The sequence below is a fragment of the Labeo rohita genome, chromosome 19 (assembly GCF_022985175.1).
Source record: "Labeo rohita strain BAU-BD-2019 chromosome 19, IGBB_LRoh.1.0, whole genome shotgun sequence".
Taxonomy (NCBI): domain Eukaryota; kingdom Metazoa; phylum Chordata; class Actinopteri; order Cypriniformes; family Cyprinidae; genus Labeo; species Labeo rohita.
In genome coordinates this window covers 19,400,546-19,424,703 of record NC_066887.1, presented here as the reverse complement: position 1 = coordinate 19,424,703, position 24,158 = coordinate 19,400,546, and the positions used below count along the sequence as shown (strand labels likewise).

The window sequence follows — 24,158 nt, the reverse complement described above, 5'->3', positions numbered from 1 at the left end:
TTCAAAGACTAAAATCAAGGCGCCCACCACTAGTTCAAGTACTACGTTTTTTTCTCAATACCGCTACAGTAGAGGCAGTACGTGCATTGCATTCACGCCTTTGCATTGCAGATTATACAGTTTTCTGTTGCTACGTGGGCGCTCAGTTTTTTTCTGACATTTAGCTAAAATATAAAGATTCAGCGCTTCACATAAGCAATTTGGTTGTCTCGACAACAAATGCTAGACTAAGACACACTTTTCTCATCTCCTCGAATGCAAAAAAACCCATTAGCCTTTATAAATACAGTGCTGTATTATAAATACAGAAAACATGTACATTTTCAATCAACACTTCTTTATTTACCTCAAGTCTGCAAACACGCTGACTGTGCGTTCACACCAGACGCGACTTGCGCGTAGTTGGACGCTTGAACATTTTGAGTTTACTCGCTTCACTCACGCGTGAAATTCGCTTCATTCGCGTGTGAAATTCGCTTCACAACAGACGCGAATTCGCGTCATGGGAGGGTCTTCTGCCAGGCATAACTCAGAATAAGCTCAATTTGCCAGCTTTAGCTAGCTTGTAGTCTCAATATGTATATAAATATATATAGCTCAAATTGAGTAAAGTTTGAAAATTGAGTTTTTTATAACTTACCAGGTTGTCCGACCTCTTCACTCACTTTCTTCCAAGCAAGATCCTTTTTATTCCTGTTTTTATAGAAGTATGAAGAAGTATCATACAGGTCCGGGTGTCCACATACAGCGATAATGATATTGTCCTCCATTTTTGCTTGGGATTTCTGCCTCCGCTCGCTAATCACACCACTACTAGAGCAAGCTCCTGATTGGTTAACGCGGCGCGAATATTCGCCAAAGTTCAGATTTTTCAACTCGCGCAAATCACGCGTTCACGCGTCAAACGCCCAAAACGCTCCATTCGCGCCGCGCCATTCGCACGAATCGCGCCGCAGGATGTCTATTCGCGTCTTTGCATTGACTTAACATGTAAATCGCTCGCGCTTAACGCTTCATTCGCGTCTGGTGTGAACGCACCTTGACGCTTCATTCGCGTCTGGTGTGAACGCACCTTGAGATGCTTCAAACTGCTCGCCGCTAGGGATGGGCGGATCGATCCTGAAATATCGATACTTTCGATACTGACTTTGTATCGAAAGGATCGATCCTCACATAAAAATATCGATTCTAAGTGCATTTTTAACCATTAATTTTATTTATTTAACAAGAAGTTTGGTGCATAAAATAAGCCTCTAAGAGGAACAACAGACTATTAAAGAAGTATTGTGTAGGATAGAACTATTTCTCCTGCTCATCGGAACACACGCAAATGCTGAAAGTCAGAACCAACCAATCACAGATAGTGTTCGCTGCTGACGCTTCATTCAACATTGATAATAATCGGAAATTATGTTTCTTCCTCTTGTTCTCATGGCATTGAAATAATAAAGCATTATTTAAAAAAAAAAAAGTTTCTTGAGTAGCAAAGTATATTAGAATGATTTCTGAAGGATCATGTGAAACCGAAGACTGGAGTAATGATGTTGAAAATTCAGCTTTGGTCACAGATGCTTTTTAAATTACATTTTTCAAAGTATATTAAAACAGAAAATAGTTATTTTAATTGTTAATTTTCCCAATCTTGCTGTTTTTACTGTTAGTTTGTGTAAGTAAATTTATTTAAACTGGTTGTTAAAAGTTCAGATTGGTTATTATATCCTGTAATCGCTGTCTGTAAGAAACAACTTGTGCTAAAGTTTGACCTGGCAGCTTTTTACACACACACACACGCACACACACACACACACAAACAGTTTTGCTACAGTAACCACAGTATTTGTAGTAAAACTGCAGTAACAAAAAATTTACCATGGTTAACACTCTCTCTTTTGGCTTGCTTCCTTTTACCATGGTTAACACTACAGGAACATTATTTCAAGCATAATATTTGTAGCAAAAACCATGGTAATAATAATTAATAATACTACTAATAATAATACTACTACTAATTATTATTATTATTATACATTTTAGTACTTATGTAACACCATGGTTGTTTTTCATCAAGTACCCTCCAAGGTACACCTTTGTACCTTATCTACCCTTAATATGTGTGTACTTGTATGGTACTAGTATGCTCCCTGGCTTTTAGGGGTAAAGAAAGGTGCACCTTTGAGGTTACTGCCCAGTAAAGAGCTAAAATACAAAATTTTAGTACATTTTATTTCTGACAGTGTTATCAAAAAAAAAAAAGGGAAAAAAAAAACACTTATGAAATGTTTAAAACACATGACTTTCAAATATAATGTTAAGTAAGTATAATTACTGATTTTATTCTTTTAATAATCTAAAAGATCAGTTTAGTTTAGAGGTATCGGTATCGGTATTGATATCGACGATACTTGGCTTGAAAATATCGGTATCGGATCGAAAATAAAATATGAGGTATCGCCCATCCCTACTCGCTGCACTTCATTCACGAGAGAGGCGGGAGGATTAATACGGTTTGACTGACAGTTTAATGAGCCAATGGCGTCACGAGGTTTAGTGGCGGTGACGTCGCTTACTGACCCAGGATCAGTGATCCGTAGCAGTTATATTTCCGATTTGAGCTTAAAGTATAGAAAAATATATAGCTTTTAGCTTTTGTTGACGCTACCGCGCTACTTGATCAAAATAAGAGCTTAGCTACTGAAAAGCTATTTGATTCAGAAAACAGCGACGCTACTGAGAAATGTAGTTAAGCTAGTAGCGTCACTACTTGTAGCGACGCTACTGCCCAACACTGGTAATGTGATTGGTTATCAAGGCGCACGTGTTCCAAGTTATCCATTATGCGTTCTCCAATAGTAAGTAATACAGTCCTTCTCATCTCTCAGTAGTAAGTAAAACTCTACATAGAAACTCATAGGTAGGTGAGTTTGAGCAGGGTTGGAGCTAAACTCTGTAGCGCATTGGCCCTCCATGGCAAGATTTGAGGAACCCTGCTCTAAATCCTTTATTAAATGAATAGCCTTAAAAATTAAAATTATTTCATTTACTCACCCTCATGTCAAAAGTATTTAACTTACTTTTTGCTGTGGAATGCAGAAGGAAAGGTTTTGAAGAATGTTCATGCTGCTCTTGTCCATCATGTCCTGAAACCAGCATACAATAGTCTGATCACTGGTCACTATTCACTTTCATTGCATGGCAAAAAGCAGCGTTACGTTCTTAAAAGGATTAGTTCACTTCCAGAACAAACATTTACAGATAATTTACTCACCCCTTTGTCATCCAAGATGTACATGTCTTTCTTTCTTCAGTTTTCAGTTAAGTTTCTTGAGAAAAAACATTTCAGGAATTATCTCCATATAGTGGACTTCAATGGTGCCCCCAAGTTTGAACTTCCAAAATGCAATTTAAATGCAGCTTCAAATGGCTCTAAACAATCCCAGCCGAGGAAGAAGGCCATTTTTAAAGTCATTTTCTGAACGAATTGACATGAAATGAGCGTTTGAGGCTAAAAAATATATAAATTGTCAGTTTGTTTAAAAAATGACTGATCGTTTTGCTAGATAAGACCCTTGGCTGGGATTGTATGGAGCTCTTTGCTCTTAGAGCATTTTGGAAGTTCAAACTTGGCACCACCATTGAAGTCAACTATATGGTGATAAATCCTGAAATGTTTTCCTCAAGAAACATAATTTATTATCGACTGAAGAAAGACATGAACATCTTGGATGGCAAGGGGGTGAGTACATTATCTGTGAAGTGAACTCCTTTAAATAAAACCATTTTAGTTCAGGTTTAGGTTAAGAAAGACATGATGGTGAGTAAATGATTGCAGAATTTTGGTTCTGCTATTCTAACACTTTATACATATTTAATGTTGTGTGTTGACAGATGTGAATGAGAAAACTCTTTCATTGTGAGATTTTATTCTCCAAACCATATTGTTTTATCACTGCAAGTTCGGTTTCTTCACTCGTCTTTCGTGGATTGCATTTCTGATGACAAATTTTCCATCTGCAGATATTTTAGACTGTGATGCGCATACATAACAAAGAGAAAGGATTGTCTGTATTTACTCAGATTTGCCCTGGGAATACCCTGTTCCATCGTAATGAGTTTAGCTTTGATTCCATTTGATTCTGAGTAAATGGGACACAGAGCCTGAAAGACAACTTTATTTCCACCAACTGCTTTGATATGAATTAGTAAAAATTACCATCCATTAAACTGAAATATTCATCTAGTATTTAGTATGTTATCTAATCATATTAGGGCTCTGTCGGGTCTGCCAATCTGCTCTCTGATGTCGCGTCCTCTAGTGTTTTAAAGCCAATCTAGCCAAAGCAGCTTAGACAGGAATCTATGGAATATGATTATGTGCTCGGAATGGGCTCTCAAACGCAGAGATCATGCCCTCCAAATTCACTCAGGTTTATTAGCGAGGCTTTACTCAATATTCCGTCCAGACACCAAGGACATCAAAGAGGCATCTCTGAGTTAGAGAAGCGCCAAGTAGCCCATTTTAACGACTTAATTCTGAAGTCTCATTCTAATGACTCTCAGAAGTACACACGCTCACAAACTATCCGTTTCCGCCTCCCCGGTCCATGATTCATCAAAGAACAACTCCAGACAACAACAAAGAAGGTTTGTAATTGCATAAATTTAGTGTGTGTGGGTTTTTAAATCACAGGCCTCTGTTGCTTTTTTTCCCCCTCCTTTTTCACACCCACTTGAAAAGCCTCTTGTACGGAAGTGTAGTGTCTTCAGCCACATGGCTGCCGATCAGAGCGTCAACCATCATCTCTCCGGGCTGCCCCTTTTGTTGCTGTTCCATTTTGGCCACGTACCCCAAAACACAACAGGGAACCCATCAGGAAACAAAATGAGAAGGAGCCACATGCTAAGTGGGCTTCAATAGTTAATTAGTGTGCTTCCAACTCAGTTTTTTGAAACCTCAACTTGGCATGAGAAGACAAAGTCTTCCATCTTATGATGGAAGACTCAGCTCATGATGTCCTCAAAGCAAAGAGCTCAAAGGTTTCTGATATCCATCTTAATCAGTGTGAAGTCTCTACAATTACAGCTTTATGTCAAACTTCGAATCAGCTTGACTGTTTCGACGTCCTGTTGCGTTCGCAGTTTTCATTAACACTAGAATAATTAACTCGCCAATTACGCTGTGCATGGCTACTTGGTAATTATCATCAACACTCGTGGCTATCTATACTTTGCACAGGAAAGGGCCGCAGCGCTGTTATACGCTCACAACAAATGCATTACTCATGCAATCCATAGCTGGATGAATGTTCAGTTAATTTCTTCTCTTCTTAAATGATTCGCTCATTATGCGAGTGGTTTTGTTCTTGGCGTCGCAACGACTGTGACACGCTCACTTGCTAGTGCGTGTATCAGTGCAGCGCTGTCGGTGATGTAAGCGATTGATAAGGCTCTGTGTTAACGTCGCAGAGCGGCCCGTGGCGCAGTGATAGTCACCCTTCCATGCGCCTCAGTGTCACCCTACTTAATCACATCATTATTTGTCACGGCAGGTTCCTCTGTCATTAGTACTGACTAGATGCCAGCGCAACTGTGCCGAACGTCACACTGCGCCGGGGCGTTTTATCGGAGGAGGCGGAAGAATTCAATGAAAAAATAATGGGCTGTACGAAAATAAAATGAGAAGTATTATGAAATATGACATTTAATGATATTCACATCAATATCTGTCTGTTCAAAAGTGATGCCGGGGTGCAGCAACTACTTTGCCTTCATTAAAAGAGGGGTAAAAACTCACATGAGGAGGCAGTGCTTTCATGTCGCTGTGAATGGCTCGTGATAATGTGTTTGGCGTGAAAATAAGTTTGGCCACAAATGTGCAGACATAAGGTGTGGTCACAGTGAAATTTTGGTGAAATTTCATTCATTGTAGTGATGTATGATGCATACACCAACCATATTTCTGTTGATCAATGCATTGAATCTACATAACTAGCTTGAACCCCTTGCAAAATCAGTGTGGGGAAATCACCCTCACATTTCACTATTTTGGAGATAACTTTGTACAGATAAATACATTGATAAATAATGTATAAATGCTAAATAAAAACACCTTTTGCTTTTATATATACTTTTCATTACATTTTTAAGAGTTTTAAGTCTCTTACAACACATCAAATCTTTGTAACAACATTTTTCGTCCTCTTCTTTCACAGCCTACCAGTTACGAGTCTGCCAGCCTCCACCAGAAGTGGCCAACGCAGATATCCTGATGGAGGATAATGAGTTGGAGATAGGTATGAATACATGTTGTTATTACTATTGTTAATAAAAGTGGTTCTGATTCTGTTCAGGTTGGCTTGAGGTCCAGTGTACCCGATTTGTTTAAAATTAAAGTGTGTATTTCTTTTTTTTGTTCTCCTATCCCATTTCATATAAAGTAATTTATATAAAGATTTTAATCGATTTTCATTTTTTTATGAAATGATATTGATTCTTAAATCTCAAGAGTCGAATAGTCTAGTCTGTTTTCAGTAAATGAACAAAATGTTTTAGCGCACCTCCCATCCAATAAATCCTAATAAGCTTTGTGCTTTGTTATGAACTATGAAACAAAGTCTCAGATTTCAAATTTTGTCCATTTTATTACAATATTCAAACAATAAATACAGAAAGAGTACTACTTAAAATCCGTAACCTGTCGAATGTAATCGCTCAATCAGTGTTTCAACCATGGATAGACGTCAGTATCACGTAACTTCACATTTACCTCAGAAAACCATGTTCGGTGACCATAAACTGGTTAGTCAACTAGAAAAATGAACTCTAGAGAGGAACATTATGCTAAATATATGCACCATACAGCATATTTATTATCATTTTTACTGTTCTTCAATGTTTAATTTATGTTTGAATAAATTCGTCAAGTTTTTATGTCAGCCACCATTTCAATGTCTATATTTCAAAAAAGGAACTGGAGTAGAAATATGTAATTGTAACTTTACTATTATAAAAAACTTTATTGAGTGTACTTTAAGTATTTGTATACAAATCAGTTAATTTTACTCTTCAGTATTATAGTAATGTAGTACCAACTGACTCTCATGTATGTTTTACAGCATTAGTTGAGAGATTTTTTTACATACTGTACTGTACCTGACATATATTCAGATTAATCAATCCTGAATCAAATCAAATAACAAGCTTGTGAATCAGAATCTGATCGAATTGGGAAATTTGTGTCAAATCCCAGCTCTAAAATGTACAGTGGCACTTTAATAACATGGTTCTGTTTGTTTGCTTGTCTCTAATACCTGGAGAAAGCTATTCCTGCTTCCATTCATACCATTGTTCCCCCAAAAATAAAAATTCTGTCACAATTTATGTACCCTCATGTTGTTCCAAACATGTGTGACTTTCTTTCTTCAGTCAAACACAAAACAAGCCATTTGAAAAATGGCTCAGTGTTTTTGTCTACACAAAGAAAGTGCATAAGGGCCAATGTTGTTTTGGACCCTGTTGACTTTCTTTGTACAGACAAAAACATCTTCTTTTGTGATCCAAAGAAGAAAATCAAACAAGTTTGGAACAACAAGAGGGTGCATGAATCCTGAGAGAACTTTCATTTTGAGGGGAAATTTTCCATTTAGAGTTTTTCAAAACGAATCAGGCGCCGGTAAGACATCTGCTATAATATAATCACATATTTGCCAAAACTGCCTTGTGCTTTGCATACATTTCCACTCCACCTGTAACAGGAGTCTCGACACATTCCAGCCAACTGTCATCTGCCCTCAGTGCCAAGTGACTACTAAAATAGTTCCCTAAATAAGACCTGTTTGTAGCACAAACGTTTCACCCACAGGCATGTTGGCATGAATGATCAAGCCTGGCTTTTGTGGTGCTACAGAAATTAGGCCAATACTGTAAACGCGATAGATTCACCTTGCCCTGTTGCCTAGACACTAGCAGTGCATAGGAATGCTTCTCCGCATAGGAACACTTCAATGCGTCACACGTTTGATGTTTTCCAGGTGCTTACGTGCGATTATTTTTAGATAGGCGATGGTGTCGGGGTTGTCATGCAAAGCCAATACGAGCGATTCATTAGACAGGGCTGCAAACACTGCTGTTTTACAGCTCAATTATCAACCTCTTCAAGTTTAACATTAAAATATATACATCACACCCATATCTCTGGCATCTGTCTCCATTAAAACCAAGGAGGTTCGCTGTCCCACCTAATTAAACGGACACTTAATCATTGCAACTCTCTTTCTCTCTTTGTATCTCAGGTGATATTATCCGCTATCGCTGTCACCCTGGATTCACCCTGGTGGGAAGCGAGATTTTGACGTGCAGGCTGGGAGAGCGGCTACAGATGGACGGGCACCCTCCTTCCTGCCAAGGTGGGCATGCTCTTCAAGAACAAAGCCCCTTATATGACACAGACCCACCAGCTTCCATTTACCAGGATTACCTGCCTAATGCATCCTCTTTTAGACACCAGAACCAGCGCAGAATGGGGGTTAAAGGTTTCAGCGTGTTAGAGCGTGTTGCCGTGGAAACGTCCAGCCTCCGTCCGCGAGTAAATCGCAGGATATTGGGAACGCTAGACTATAAGCTCAAATCACTCAGACGAGCATCATACATGTAATGGAGGGTAAAATGTGATCAGAGGCGGTATTGCTGATAGCCCATGAAGAGCTCAGTCATTCCCTGTCACTGCTCCTTCCCTCACATTCGCTGTTGATGAGTGATGCGGCTCTTGGAGTTTAGTGGCTCAAACAGCTGCTGCCATTAATCTTTCATGGCTCCATCCTTCTCCCTGCAGCCCCACGAGAGGGGACTCACTTTGTTAGAATTTGTCCTGTGCTTAGATTCAGGAAAGTGCCTGGAAACGGTAGTTCAATCATTTGTCATGCACATTAAAGCAGTTTCGAAGCGGGATAAACAAAGTGAGCCATGGAGCAGGAGAGCTCATGAAGTGTTTTGCAGAGTATGTAACATTTCAGGCTGACTTGATGAAAAATTGTGGCTTCTTTTTTTTTTTCCAAGATGACAGACGATGGCCGCCACCTACAGTTTCTAAAGAAATATGGTACCAGGCAAATTATTTGCTGCTTTAAAACTGATGAATTAGTGAGATCAATAGATACCAGACCTGATTTCATTAACTATCAAACTAAAGATATTTTAGTTGGGTTGTTGTTCAACAACTTTAGACTTGGAGTTTAGTTTAGTTTGCTGAATTTGGTTTGATGCATTTCAATGCAATTTGATGCAATTCGAGTGTAGTCTTTGTTTAGTTTAATTTCTCTTTTAGTTAAGTTTAGTCTTGTCTAGGATTGTTGAGTCAAGTGTAGTCTTGTCTTGTGTTGTCTAGTTTAGTCAATATTTTTTTAGTTTTAATTATTTATTAATTTAGTCTAGTCAAGTTTACACTGTAAAAAACAAAAAATATAATTTGTTGAGTCAGCTTAAAATAATTGTTACCCTGCTGCCTTAAAATTTTAAGTTTAGTCAACTCACATAAGTTTAGTCAACTTGAAATGTTAAGTTGTATTAAGTGACTTAATACAAACTTAGATGTTTGAGTTTGTTAAACTTAAAAGCTGGGTAAGTAACCCAGCTGCCTTAAAATTTTAAGTTGAATCAACTTAAATATCTAAATTGTCACTTAGTACAATTTAACATTTCAAAGATGACTAAACTTTTTTTGAGTTGATTGAACTGTACATTTTAAGGCAGCTGGTAACAAATTATTTTAAGTTGACTCAAATTGTTTTTTACAGTGTAAGTTTGTTGAGTTGAGTATTGTATTATCTACTTTCACTGAGCTGATTTCAGTTTAATTTAGATGAGTTCAGTTTTGTTAGGACTAGGATTGTTGAGTGAAATAGTCTTGTGTTGTCTGATTTAGACTAGTTTTATTTAGTTCGGTTAGGTTAATATAATCTAATCTAGTCAAGTTTTATCTTTGTTGAGTCTTGTCTTGTCTAGTCTAGTTTTAATGAGCTGATTTCAGTTTAATTTAGATGAGTTAGTTTACTTTTGTCAGGTTTAGGACTGAGTCAAATGTAGTCTTATCTTATGTTGTCTGGTTTAGACTACTTTTATTTAGTTTGGTTAGGTTAATTTAGGGTGTATTTACACCTGTCTTGTTTGGTTCAATTGAATCGAACTCAAGTTCATCCCCCCCCTTGGTGCAGATCTTTTGGGCAAGTGTGAAATTAGCAATCGCATTCGATGCAGACCAAACAATGAAGTGAACTAGTGGACTTTCATGGTGTGAATACACCCTTAGTCTAATCTAGTCAAGTTTAGGTTGGTTGAGTTGAGTCTTGTCTTATCTTGTCTCTTCTTAAACTGATTTCAGTTTAATTTAGATGAGTTAGTTTACTTTTGTCAGGTCTAGGATTGTTGAGTCAAATGTAGTCTTATGTTGTCTGATTTAGACTAGTTTTATTTAGTTTGGTTAGGTTAATTTTGTCTAATATAGTCAGGTTCCGTTTTTTTGTCTTATCTAGTTTAACCAAGCAGATTTTGCTTTATTTAGATTAGTTAGTTTACTTTTGTCAGGTCTAGGATTGTTGAGTAAAATGTAGTATTGTCTTGTGTTGTCTGGTTTAGTCTAGTTTTATTTAGTTTGGTTTGTTGAGTTGAGTCTTGTCGTATCTAGTTTTACTGAGCTGATTTTAGTTTATTTTTGTCAGGTCTAGGATTGTTGAGTCAAATATAGTCATGTCTTATGCCTATTGTCAGGTCTAGGATTGTTAAGTCGAATGTGGTCTTGTATTGTGTAGTCTAGCTTTATTTCGTTTGGTTAGGTTAATGGTTAAGTTAATTTAGTCTAATCTAGTCAAGTTTGGGTTAGTTGAGTCAAGTGTTGTTTAATTTAGATGAGTTAGTTTATGTATGTCAGGTCTAGGATTGTTGAGTCAAATATAGTCATGTCTTATGTTGTGTCTGGTTTAGTCTAGTTTTATTTAGTTTGGTTAGGTTAATTTAGTGTAATCCAGTCAAGTTTAGGTTTGTTGAGTCTTGTCTTATCTAGTTTTACTGAGCTGAAGTCTGAGATGAGTTTGTTTACTTTTATCAAGTCAAATGTAGTCTTTTCTTATGTTATCCAGTGTAATTTAGTTTAGTTGAGTTTGGTGCAGCTAAAGTAGTCTAATCTAATGGAGATTAGGCTTGTTGAGTCGAGTTTAGTCTTGTATATAGTCTTGTATATAAACTATAGTCTTGTATAGTTTCTTTGATCTGTTTTAAGTTTATTCAATTCACGTTTATTTAGTTTAGTTCAGTCAAGTTTGGATTGCTTAATTTCATCTAGCCTAGTGACGTTTAGGCTTGATTGGAGTGTTGTTTTATCTAATGTAGTTTAATTTCTCTGAGCTGAGTTCAGAGTACCATATGAAATATGACTTTAGTAGAGTAGTACCACATAAAATATGTCCATTTCATTACTACAAAACCCCTATAATTATCTGCTTTGTACAAAATTTATAGTCAGTGTCTTTTTTCCCCCACAGTGCAATGTCCTGCCCATGATGTCCGATTTGACTCATCTGGGGTGATTTTGAGCCCGGGGTATCCAGACAGTTACCCCAACCTGCAGATGTGTTCATGGAGCATCAACGTGGAGAAGGGCTACAATATCACTCTGTTTTTTGAGTTTTTCCAGACTGAGAAGGAATACGACATTCTGGAAGTGTTTGATGGTAGACTGTTTTTGTTTTTCACTTAAACTAGGATGTTATTGTAAAAGTATTTATTCTATAGAAATTTCTGCAGAGTTCACATAATCCACAAAGTCATAAAATTACTTTTCATTTCACTTTTCTTTTTTGTCTTTTTTTTTCTTTCTTTTAGAAATACAACGTATGAAAAGTGAATCTTGAACTGATATTAGTCTAATAAGAGTGGATATGCCTTTCACAGCGTAGTCACCATTTGTGGCCAAGGCTGTTATTATCTACATTATGCGTTGCCCATTTTCAACATTTTTTTTTTGTTTTTCCAAAAAGTAATTTCAAAAGCCTAAGTCAAATTGTGTTCTACCTAAGCATTAGGTTCTTTTATGAGTTTTGTCTTTTTTGACAGATGTAATTTGGTATAACAGTCCTCCTGCAAATTGTCTTTCTCTTTCTATTTCTTTTGAAGGACCCACAATTCATAGTCAGACACTGGCCACATTGAGTGGTGACCTCCCCACACCATTCAACATTACAACCACTGGCCACCAGCTTCTTCTGCGCTGGTCAGCTGACCACGGCACCAATAAGAGGGGGTTCCGCATCCGCTATGTCGGTGAGTATCAAAGTATGTATCCATTTAAATCTCTTTATTGCTTGCACGTTTTCCGTCTCTGGTCTTGAATCTGAATGAGCATGTATACTTTGAGCTGAAGAGATGTGTTTGGGTAGTTGACATAAAATAATTTGGGATAGATGCCCTGCAGTGTGACTTGTTATACTCTTAATTAAAAATAATTCATAATTTCCCATATTTTTGCATTTAGATTACCTTTGCTGTTGCCTAACACAAACTTTAAAAGCACTAATAATTTATTAGCACTGTTAATATTCTCAAAATGAATATCCATGTGTCATACTATGTGTTAAAATGTTGTGAAGGCTAACTTAATTTTAAAAAGGATTGATCGCAATTGATCATAAAATCATTGAAATCTAAAAAAACTTGTCTGACCCTGTATTTCTTCTATATACATTTTATTATTATAACCCTAAAATCTGCATAATGATATGGAAAAAGGTTATTGGATGTAATGTGTCAACTACCAATGTCTGACAGAATTGTATGAGTGTGAGTGCATGTGCATGCATATGTTTGTGTATTTTTGTGTGAACATGGATGGACATGGACATGCTGATAACATTTCTGTGTCAAAGTGACTTTGTTAGGTACTTTGATGGGTTTGTTTTGTCTTCTTTGCCCAAGAGAGGGGTGCATACTAGCTTACGTCAGCCCATATATATGTTTGACAAATGTCCTTTGCAGCTTAGGTCATGGACTTCACAGTCTTTCAGAAAAAATCATACTGACAGAACAAGTAAGGTCTGAGACCCATTGGCCCAGTGCTGTGTGGTTAAGTGAATGCTACACTTGCCGTTGTGGATGTCAACCAAAGACCTGGGGACTCCAAATACACGTATTGCACACTTTTTTTTTTTTTACCATACCTTACCTTTCAATTCCTTAAGCTTGAGTGTGTGTGCTCAAATGTAGTAGAGCGGACTGAATAGGGACAGACAAATCTACAGTGTGAGGGCTTTCTGTGGTCACTTAAAGTAGATAGTTTCCCTTGTGTCTCAGTGGTTTTTCTGCGAAAAGACTTTTTACGGACATGGGAAATGCATCATTCTCATGTCCACGACCAACTCTGAAATCTGTGTAATAACAAAGTTTGTTAAACCTGACGATCATGGAATTCAGCATCCTGTGAGAATGATCTAAAGAGCTTTCTGTGCTTCAAAGAAAGCAAGAACATCTGACCATCACATAGTGTGAATTTTGTCAGAGATTTTTAATTTAGTCTTAGTCCTGTGTAAGATGTACTTTTTTTTAGTCATTCTAATATTTAGTCAAACTTGTCCTGTTTTGTTTAGTTGGCTATAAATGTCTAAGCATTTTAGTCTAGTTTCAGTCATTGAAAACATTTTCTAGTCTAATCTACTGGTTTACATTGTAAAAAACACAAAAATACAATTTGTTGAGTCAGCTTAAAATAATTTGTTACCTTGCTGTCTTAAAATTTTAAGTTCAGTCAACTCACAAGTTTAGTCAACTTGAAATGTTAAGTTGTACTAAGTGACAACTTAGATATTTGCGTTTGTTAAACTTAAAAGCTGGGTAAGTAACCCAGCTGCCTTAAAATTTTAAGTGGAATCACTTAGTACAACTTAACATTTCAAAGATAACTAAACTTTTTTTTTTTGAGTTGACTGAACTTTTTGAAATTTTGAGGCAGCCAGGTAACAAATTATTTTAAGTTGACTCAGCAAATTGTTTTTTACAGTGTATGTTTGTTGAGTTGACTCTTGTATTATCTACTTTCACTGAGCTGATTTCAGTTTAATTTAGATGAGTTAGTTCAGTTTTGTCAGGTCTAGGATTGTTGAGTGAAATGTAGTCTTGTGTTGTCTGATTTAGACTAGTTTTAGTTTTAGTCATTGAAAACGTAGTCACATTTCGTCATGTTGCATAATGGTTAAACTGATTAAAAATTATTATCGCTGAAAATTATAAACGCACTAATTGTTGTCATTTGAGAAATGTATTTTTACATTTCACATATTGTACTTTCACCGCAATAAGCACAAGTCAACAGAATGTGAACTCATACTTTATTTTCTATTTATCTAGTCTATGGATTTATTATAGGCTATTTAATATATAAATTAATATCAAAGACTTAGATATGCACTGTGTACATTATGAAAACTTATGAAAAGTAAGTGCATTTATTCAGCAACCACAATCGCAAACAAAACAGTCGAAATCTCGTAACAGAACACAGACTGGCTGAATGACATTTTCACTTAAGCTGAACATCTCACATGGAGATTACTAAACTCAAGCTTGCTTGTTTGTAGGTATTTACAGATCATCGCCTGCATTTTCGCAATGAAGAGAGAGCATGCACACATGGTTGAAAAAAGGAAGCAAAACACTAGCCAGAAAATGTGTCCTTGTAACAGAGAGCTCTGATTTGGGAATTTGAACTCTTGATGTCTGGCAACCGTGCACATGAAAGCTCACATAGTAGAGCTCATACAGCAGTCCGCAATAATATTGTCTCCTTTTTTGCAGAAAATAAAAATTTTGGTAGAGTTTTTATTTTTTAAGATACATTTTAGTCTCATCTTTTATCGTAAGCAATATTGCATGTTGATTGAGTCACAGTTATCGTTTATTAAACTCACTGTCGCCTCATCATTGTCTCGTTTTAGTCATGTGGGGAAAAGCTTGTCAACGAACATTTTTAGTTAGAGTTTTTGTTAACGAAATTAACACTACCATGGCATTATTATATAATTAGTGTACTTACAGTCAAACCAAAAATTATTCAGGCACCAGATATTATTTTTGTATTTTTTTTTTTTACTAGCGGGGGCAGGACACTATCGTTTATTTATGTAAGTGAGGATAGCAAAATAAAGTAAACTGTGACATATGATGCACAAAAGTTCTTCATACAGTGGACTACCAGTAAAATTGATAAACATTTGGGACCAAAAAATTGATTTGACACTTTGACCTGACCATGTTTTTTTTTACATACCTGTCTATCCAGATGAATTTGATAGCTCTTGAGTTTTTGTCATTTTTTATTACCATTTTCTAAACTATAGCGATTAAGCTGTGATAATGTGAGAAAACTTGACGGTGTCTGAATAAATTTTGGTTTGACTGTATTTGAACAGTGCTCTATAAATAGTGTTTATTATTTTATTATATTTTTCATTATATCATCAAATATATTCATTTTTTTCATAGTTTGAGATTACATAAAAGTCATACAATTTTTGATGATGAAAAAAACATTTTTTTAGTGTTGTTTTATATCATATTTATTTATTTTTTTTAATCAATCTTTTAAATATGGTCTCAAAATTTTACACGCCGCTCTATATAAATTGTAATATAAAATGTTGCAGATGAAAATCCATATTAATGTTGTTATTTGTTATTATCTGTCTTTGTTTTTGTTGATGTATAGGTATAAGTGCAATTTTAAAGAAATGAAATACTGAGACCTTCACTATATATCATCACTATTCATTGTGTAATCTGGGCTGGTAACCAAAGGGTTCAAACCCGAGCAAGGGGCGATCCCTGGGCAGTCCTTAAGAGATTGTGCCCTTGAGCAAGGCACTTAACCTCGGGTTGCTCCAGTGGACTGTTTCTATTACTATTAATTCCACTTTATTGTGTACCTTATTGAGTGGTAATGTGCATATCACATTACTGCAGGGGCAGGTGCTGAAATTTATCCTTGTAACATCACTGCATGTGTAGATTTTAGTTTCAAAGTGCTTTGGAGTGTTATAAAAACCCACCCTACCTCACCAGTCAATAGCTTTCCTTATTTGCAGTGAGCAACATATTTTCACTTAGCAATATCTTCTCACTGACTTTCCATCAAAAGGACTTGAATTCCTTTCAGGAAGGCCATTTCTGCTAGAGGGTGCCAGCACTCCTCACCTCAGTTTTGTTTTCCATCACAGTTGAATGTTCTGAACTCAGATTTAACTGTTGTTAGGGCCGCACATCCTGGCTGAACTTCCGTTCAACTCAAGCCTGGAGTGAATTTAACCGAATGAGGTGCCCGTGAGAGTGAAGGTCAGATGCTTACGCTTCCTCTAGCCTGCCCGCTTGAGATATAAATAGGCTTCGTACCCACATCCTCTTCACACTTCTGTGATTGGTGCAGGTGCTGAAGGAAGTCATGTTAGGCCGCGTTTCGGAGTATCTTTGAACTGAGATGAAATGCAAACTGACATCCCACGTTCTAAGTGCTTTTTAGGCTTTAGCCTCCTGTCAGTTGGTTTCGACTTGTGAAATCAACGATGAATGGCTCGTTCGTTTCCGTCGTTAGGATATGAAAATTTCCACATCAACATGTTAATACTTTGTTTCAGTTCAAAGGCTGAGAATCAGTTTGAATTCGCTCGCAGTCTGTTGTGAAACTTGGGTAGAAACAAGTCTAACATTATGAAAGCTTCTGTCTGTGGAGCTCTCTGTTGCTGTCAAGGTCTCTCGCTGAGTTTGATTGACGTGGTTATTGATGTGCTTATGTTTGGTTTCAAGCAGAGTGTGTGACTACAGTGCCTTCAGAAAGTATTCACCCCCTTGAATTTTCTCATTCTGATCCCCTTACACCATCAGATTGTAAAACATATTTTAAAACACAATATTTTTTATCTTACTTCCAACCATTCAATACATGTATCATTTTGTAGAATACACAATGATTCACACTCAAGTGAGGCCATTCCAGGTTTCCGTTCAAGACCTTATTTTGTAGTATTTGCCGCATCCTTTTGGTTCATTTGTCCTGCTTAATGGCCTTAGCCCCCTTATGCAGATATCTAACTAAAGTAGATTTTCATCTATTTGAGTCCATTAGTCTTTTTTATAGCAATTATAGTAATTTCTTTTTTAGCAGTTATTTTATCATTCTGCCAGAAAGATTCCCAATAATTTGGGTACATCTTTTTTTACAGCAATTTTTATTCTAGAGAGCAGTGGGGAAGTGAGAAGAAATATAGACATATTTAAAATCAGTTAATTTGGCTTGCCACATCATAGCAGAAGAAATGCTTTTATACATTCTGAATGCACTGTTTATGCATGGCATGCTTATGTGTGACTGAGCTTAAAACAATAGACATAATACTTAGCAATGATGTTTTTCAGAAATGAGTTTAAACAATTATTAAACCGTTAAATTATGTGTGGTGGTGGTGGTTGTTTTTTTTTGTTTTGTTTTTTTTAAAAAAGAGGTTTCGAAATAATGAAAGATTCAGATTTTAGATGTATATTTTAAATTATTGTACAAATGCATTACAAACAGCATAAGTATTGATAATTATGGGTATATTATTTGCTATATTATTTTACAGTTTTATACAGTGACTCTGTAGATTTCATTACATTGGATAACAAATCAAACCATTTGTTTTTTAATAAATATATCTAATACAGTCAAACCAAAAAATAATCAGACACCAGATAGAATTCTTGTTTTTATTTTTTTACTAGTGGGTGCAGGACACTATAGTTAATTTATATAAGTGAGGATAACAAAATAAAGTAAGCTGTGACATATTATACCCAAAAATTCTTCATACAGTGGACTACCGGTAAAATTACTAAATATTTGGGACCAGTTATTCGGACACTTTGACCTTGACCTTGTTTTGCTGAAGTGTTTTTTCTTTAATTGCTAATGCGACCTTTTTACACCACAGACTGAACAAAATTAAGCATTTCTGGGTAATTGGACAACAAAGTTTTGATAGTTGTGTAAATATTGTCATACAAACATACAAATGTTTGGTTGATTGTAATCCATTGCATACGTTTCTATCAAAGTTATCTGAAATTATTAAGATGAATTTGTTCTGACACACAGTTTAACTCTGAGCTCTTGTCATAATGTATTACCATTTTCTAATTATAGCGAATAAACTGTGATAATGTCAGATGTTGAAGGTGTCTAAATAAATTTTGGTTTGACTGTATATAGCCTCTCATATGAAACATACAGTCTACTGTTTTATAATTAAGACAAAAGATTAAATATGATGAACTATGCCTTTGGTTAGTGCCAGGACACTGAGAATTGATTTCATGCCTCCACTAAAAGCTGGTTAAATTGCATAATTGACTGAAACATTTCAAATCGGTTTGAGAAAAGGTCATAATTTCGACAGATGCAATTAAATTCATGCGTTTTTAAACTGTTGTAAGTGGTCAAATAATTTGTGTAGCTGTTTTAAAAGTTAAAAGAAGAAGGAGTTTAGCAGAAGGTAAAGAATTCTTTTTTTCCAGAATTATTTTCTGTAATACAAATTCCATTGCTAAATTTCAGTGGGCGAAAAGAGTAATAAACCAGATAATGTGACCTTTTCACAAATGATAAAATATTCATCTGCAGCCTGTGTCTCCAAATGTCTTCAAAACACCAGGCTGAGGCATGTTGAATGAGGCACATAGGAGTTTTACAGTATGTTATTAAAGCCGAAAGGCTTTTATAAGTGCCTTCAGAAAGTATTCAACCCCCGTGAAGCTTTTATAAGTAGAACTACTATGTGCTTGAATGACAGAATGAGCCCCATGTCACAGGGCTCTGCTCTGGGTGGTGATTAAGGAGCTGATGGGGTCTGGTTTCTGTCTGTCTGTTTGAACAGCTCTGTACTGCAGCACCCCAGACTCTCCCCTCCATGGATCCATAAGCAGCCAGACTGGAGGACACCTAAACAGCCTGGTACGCTGGGCCTGTGACCGCGGATACCGGCTTATTGGGAAAAGCACCGCCGTTTGCAAGAAAACCTCGTTCGGCTACTATGCCTGGGATGCCCCGGTTCCTGCTTGCCAAGGTAGGACCAAGCAAATAAGAATGTTTATTAGTCCATTTTGGATTGAGTAGGCTGGTGAAGGGACAGTTCACCCAAAAATGAAAGCTACCCCCTGATTTACCCACCCCCTTAAGCCATCCTAGGTGTATATGACTTTCTTCTTTCAGACAAATACAGTCGGAGTTATATTAAAAAATGTCCGGGCTGTTCCAAAGCTTTATAATGGCAATAAATGGGTGTTGAGATTTTGAAGTTCAATAAAGTGCATCCATCCATCATAAAAAGTGCTCCTCACGGCTCCGAAGCTTAAACACCTTCTAAAGCAAATCAATGTGTTTGTATAAGAAAAATATCCATATTTAAAACTGATCTTGTCTAAAAACTTCTGTACAACAGTTAGCGGAAGCTAGAGATTACAGTTTATTAAGTTTTAAATATGGATATTTTTGTCACACAAATGCATCGCTTCATTTCAGAAGGCCTTTATTAACGCCCTGGAGCTGTGTGTACTTTTTATGATGGATGGATGTTTTTTATTAGACTTTAAAATCTCAACAGCCATTCGCTGCCATTATAAAGCTTGGAAGAGCCAAGACATTTCTTCATATAACTCAGATTATTCGTCTGAAAGAAGAAAGTCATATACACTTAGAATGCCTTAAGGGTGAGTAAATCATGGGGTAATTTTTATTTTTGGGTCAACTATTCCCTTAACCCAAGTACACTGTAGGTTCAATACTTTATGGTCACTAGCCATTTAACCGGCTTTGACATGATGTTATTTACTAGTGCCAGCTCTTTCTAATTTGCGAAAACAATGACTGTTTTCAAACCGTTTTTCCATTCATATTTAGCTAAAATATGGGAAGGTGTCAAATTCTTGTAATTTCTGCAGTCATTTTAGGAGTTTTAGGCTTTACAATGTCATGGCAACACAATTTAAAAATTGAATATAACTTTGCACAGAAAATGCTTTTTTATCTGACTAAAATAATTTTATATTGTTTACATATGCTGAATCCACTATCGAAATTGTGAGTATTTTAACATTTACAGATCGGCCCCTTTTACTTTTATTGTAAGCGACTCACTATGACCTAGATTTTCACTGTGATCTAGTCCTTTTTTCTGGCAACCCGCACTGGGGGGAAGGTTACTTTGGTAATGTAATTGGTTACAGATTACAAGTTACTGTATTTAAAATGTAATAAGTAGTGTAACTATTACAATGACTTTATTAAAGTAATGTAACTGATTACATTTGATTACTTTTTAATTACTTTTCTACATTGTAAACTGTTAATCATTTTCAAACATTTAAAGCAGGCAGCGTTAACCTTTGGTACTCAACACTAATTACTGTCAAACTTTCAAAATCATCACTTGAATTATAATTATAATAATATAATTTTAGAGCACAGCCACCACAAAATCAGGTTAAATGCAGAATTAAAATCATAATAAGTAACTTAATAGCTCTGATACTTTGGACAGCTATGACAGGAAGCACTGGCTTCTAACAATACCTCGGAAAATACAGTTAATCTTAAGAAACCCAAACAGGAAATAAAACAGCTTATTGAATAAGCATATGTCGTATTTAGTTTCCTGAAACATCAGTGTCTCATATTTTAGAGCAGTCAATGCAATTTTGGAAAGAAGTCAGTCAAATCTGTATGTGTGTGAAAATATTCTGATGTAACCCCCTTTGTAATTGTTCACATTTTCACACATTTTTTTCTTAGTAACTGTAACTTATTACATTTATTTTGTAATTACATTATGTAACTAGTTACTCCCAAACACTGCAGATCAACATCATGGCACAAATGCTGCCAACGGAGTATTAAACTTGCATAAAACTTGTATTCTTTTCACACCTGTATTTTGTTGACTAAAACACCCAACAGGCCTTTTTTGAAGTCAGCAGGTAGTAATTCAGTGCTTGCAGATATGATCAGTAATTTTCCTGACGCATCTCTAACAAGCTTTTACGGTCAGTGATGGAGACGCAGTAATTACTGTCGCCGCTCCTCTCACTGATACTGTTTATTCATGATCTGTTTCATTTGTCACATTAATGACTAATCTTTAGAGCTCTCTTTATCCATCTGTGTAGTTTATCCTGCTCCACCTATCCTCTCAGATGCGGCTTCACAGTAGAGTAGATGAGCCTGACTAAATAGTTTCTGAGGCGGCGCATTCATGCAGGGTCCTTACTCCTGCGCTAATGTGACAGAACTGGCCCCAACTCCCTCTAAGGGCCACAGGCTCTGGTGCCACTAACATCAAGTGACACTTAAATGACTTCAAAAGTGTTCTGGGCACTTTTTTTTGTTTTTTGTTATCCCAAAGCAAAGCAACGAGAGTTCATCTCGCTTCACTGTCAAAAGCCACTCTTGGTGAGGAACGGCTTTATACTTGTGTGTTCTTTAATTACTGGGGGAGGTTATTGTTTGGCCTCTAATGGCTGAGCACTGACAGTCGGATGGTAAGGGTTGTAGCTATGTTTCTCAAATGTACCAGTGGTTTTGCTGCACAGTAAATCTAGAGGGCTTGTGCACAGCAATGATTCATACTTAGTGTCATCTGAAAGTACTGTGCGTTGATAAATAATATGTTCCAGTCCTGCTTGCATAAGGGGGAAGGAGAGCAAGAAGCGAGATGGAATGTTCCATTGGCTGGTTTGCCACGCTGATGACAAGCAAACTTATAGTGGAATAGTTCTACTCTTTGAGTGCTATTTCATTGTTTGTGAAAAAGATCTGCCATTACATACAGGCGAACCTTGACTTTGATCGTCTGAAGTCCTAGAGTCATTTTTCTTTTGCCCTTCTCTGCTTGACTTTTCAATTAATACTTTTAATACAATATTGATCTCTCTTAGAAAGTTTTCAGTCTAAACTTGACTGACTTTACACACTAGTTAATTGATAAGGCTACTTAAAGGGACAGTTCACGCAAAAATGAAAATTCTGTCATTAATTACTCACCCACATGTCGTTCCAAACCTGTAAGACCTTTGTTCATCTTCAGAATACAGTTACGATATTTTTTGATGAAATCCAAGAGCTTTCTGGCCCTGTATAGATAGCAAAACAACTACCATGTTCAAGGCCCAGAAAGGTAGTACGGACATTGTTAAAATAATCCATGTGACATCAGTGGTAATAATACATACAGTCAAACCAAATATTATTCAGACACCAGATGTAATTTTGTATGGACACTATAGTTAATTTATATAAGTTAGAATAGCAAAATAAGCTGTGACGTATTATACCCAAAAATTCTGCATAGAGTGGACTACCAGTAAAACTGATAAAAAATTTGGGACCAAAAATTTGATTTGACATACCTTTCTATCAAGATGAATTTGTTCTGACCCAGTTTAACTCTTGAGTTCTTAAAATATTTTATTACCATTTTCTAAACTATAGCAAATAAACTGTGATAATGTAAGAAATGTTGAAGGTGTCTGAATAAATTTCGGTTTGACTGGACTTCATAATGTTATGAAGCTACGACAATGTTTTGTGCGCAAAGAAAACATAAATAGCGACTTTGTTTAACAATTCCGTGTAAGTCAAGCTCTTGGATGTCATCAAAAAAATCTTAATTTGTGTTCCGAAGGTGAAAAAAGTTAATACAACGTGGAATGACATGAGGGTGAGTAATTAATGACAGAATTAAAATTTGGGGGTAAACTATCCCTTTAATACTGATTCTTAATGTAAAGCGATACTATAAAATAAAGTATTTGGTGTTTTTAACTTTGTGGACAACTTTAGTTTGGGGGTGGCCGTTGTTATAATTATTGTACTGTTTTCTTGTTATAGACAATATTAAATTTTTAAGCATTAGAATGTAAAGCATGGAAGATGGATATTCATTTGAGATTTGCTACAAAATTACATTTCACAGTGTTATTAAATTTGTGTTTATAAATCAATCACATTTAACTAAACAGCACTTTTTAACAAAACAGGTTGTGTCAAAGCAACTTTACAGTTTTAAATAGGACAATAGTGCGTCTATAATGCGAAAATATAGATACATTTAAACAACCTCTTCACTCTCAGCTGGTAACTGATATGGTACAAATATATCATTTGTCCCTAAAAGACCACAGGAGACCAAATCTTTTTGGCCAATATATTTCTAATGACTTTTTAACTCATAAACGTAGTATTGACCTTTAATAAACCCGCTATGTGTTCATAAGCACCTGAAAAGCAGCTCCAATTACATCTTGTAAAACCAGCCAATCGAATAACCAATTTTCAATGCTCTGATGGTGAAATGGGGTAATAAGCAATGATGAGAGTTTTTTTTTTAATTATCTTGTCATAATTATATTTTCAACTTATTACTTAACACTCCATATGTCTATCTCATTTTCACACCCATAAGCTGTCTCCTGTGGGGTGCCCAAGGCTCCTGTGAACGGAGGAGTGCTTGCCATGGACTACTCAGTGGGTACACGTGTGACCTACTTCTGCAACGATGGCTACCGGCTGTCCTCCAAAGAGTTGACCAGTGCTGTGTGCCAGCCTGACGGCACCTGGAGCAACCACAACAAAGTCCCTCGCTGCTCAGGTACAGGCCCGCTCTTAGAGATGCAGAAGCCCTTCGGCATGAATTTTACAGCAGATAAAGAGATCAAGAGACAGTATAAAGGGAAAGAGATGGACCTGTACACAGACATAATCGGCTTTTAATTGAGTATGTTTACTTTAGGTTGTGCATTCATATTTCCAGCCTGGAAAATCAATTGCATTATTTAAGCAAGAGAAGCAAATTTTATGATACTGTTGTTATCAGATTTTATTGCTGATTTGGAATGTGTTATTAAAATATAATTTAGATAAACAGTTTTGGAAATTTCAGTCTTTTTCACATTCAAGTAGGCAGGAGCTGTGCTTGTATAGAAAATAGATGCCTGGGGCATAACAAGATGGCCGCTGAGTGAATCAGCTTGCCTTAAAGGGACTTTGAGAGCTCTCTTTGCTTCAGCTTTAATCGTCAGTTATTTATGAGCCAATTATATCTGCC

At 36.3% G+C, this 24,158-nt stretch overlaps 1 protein-coding gene across 1 annotated transcript in view; it reads left to right on the top strand.

The window, feature by feature from the left end:
- Positions 1-24,158, top strand: part of csmd3b (CUB and Sushi multiple domains 3b) — a 509,580-nt gene that overhangs the window by 417,470 nt on the left and 67,952 nt on the right. Inside the window, 6 exon segments of the mRNA XM_051137233.1 lie at positions 6,210-6,290; positions 8,289-8,402; positions 11,529-11,717; positions 12,160-12,306; positions 18,936-19,124; positions 23,517-23,702. Coding sequence (XP_050993190.1) covers positions 6,210-6,290; positions 8,289-8,402; positions 11,529-11,717; positions 12,160-12,306; positions 18,936-19,124; positions 23,517-23,702 — 906 coding nt within the window.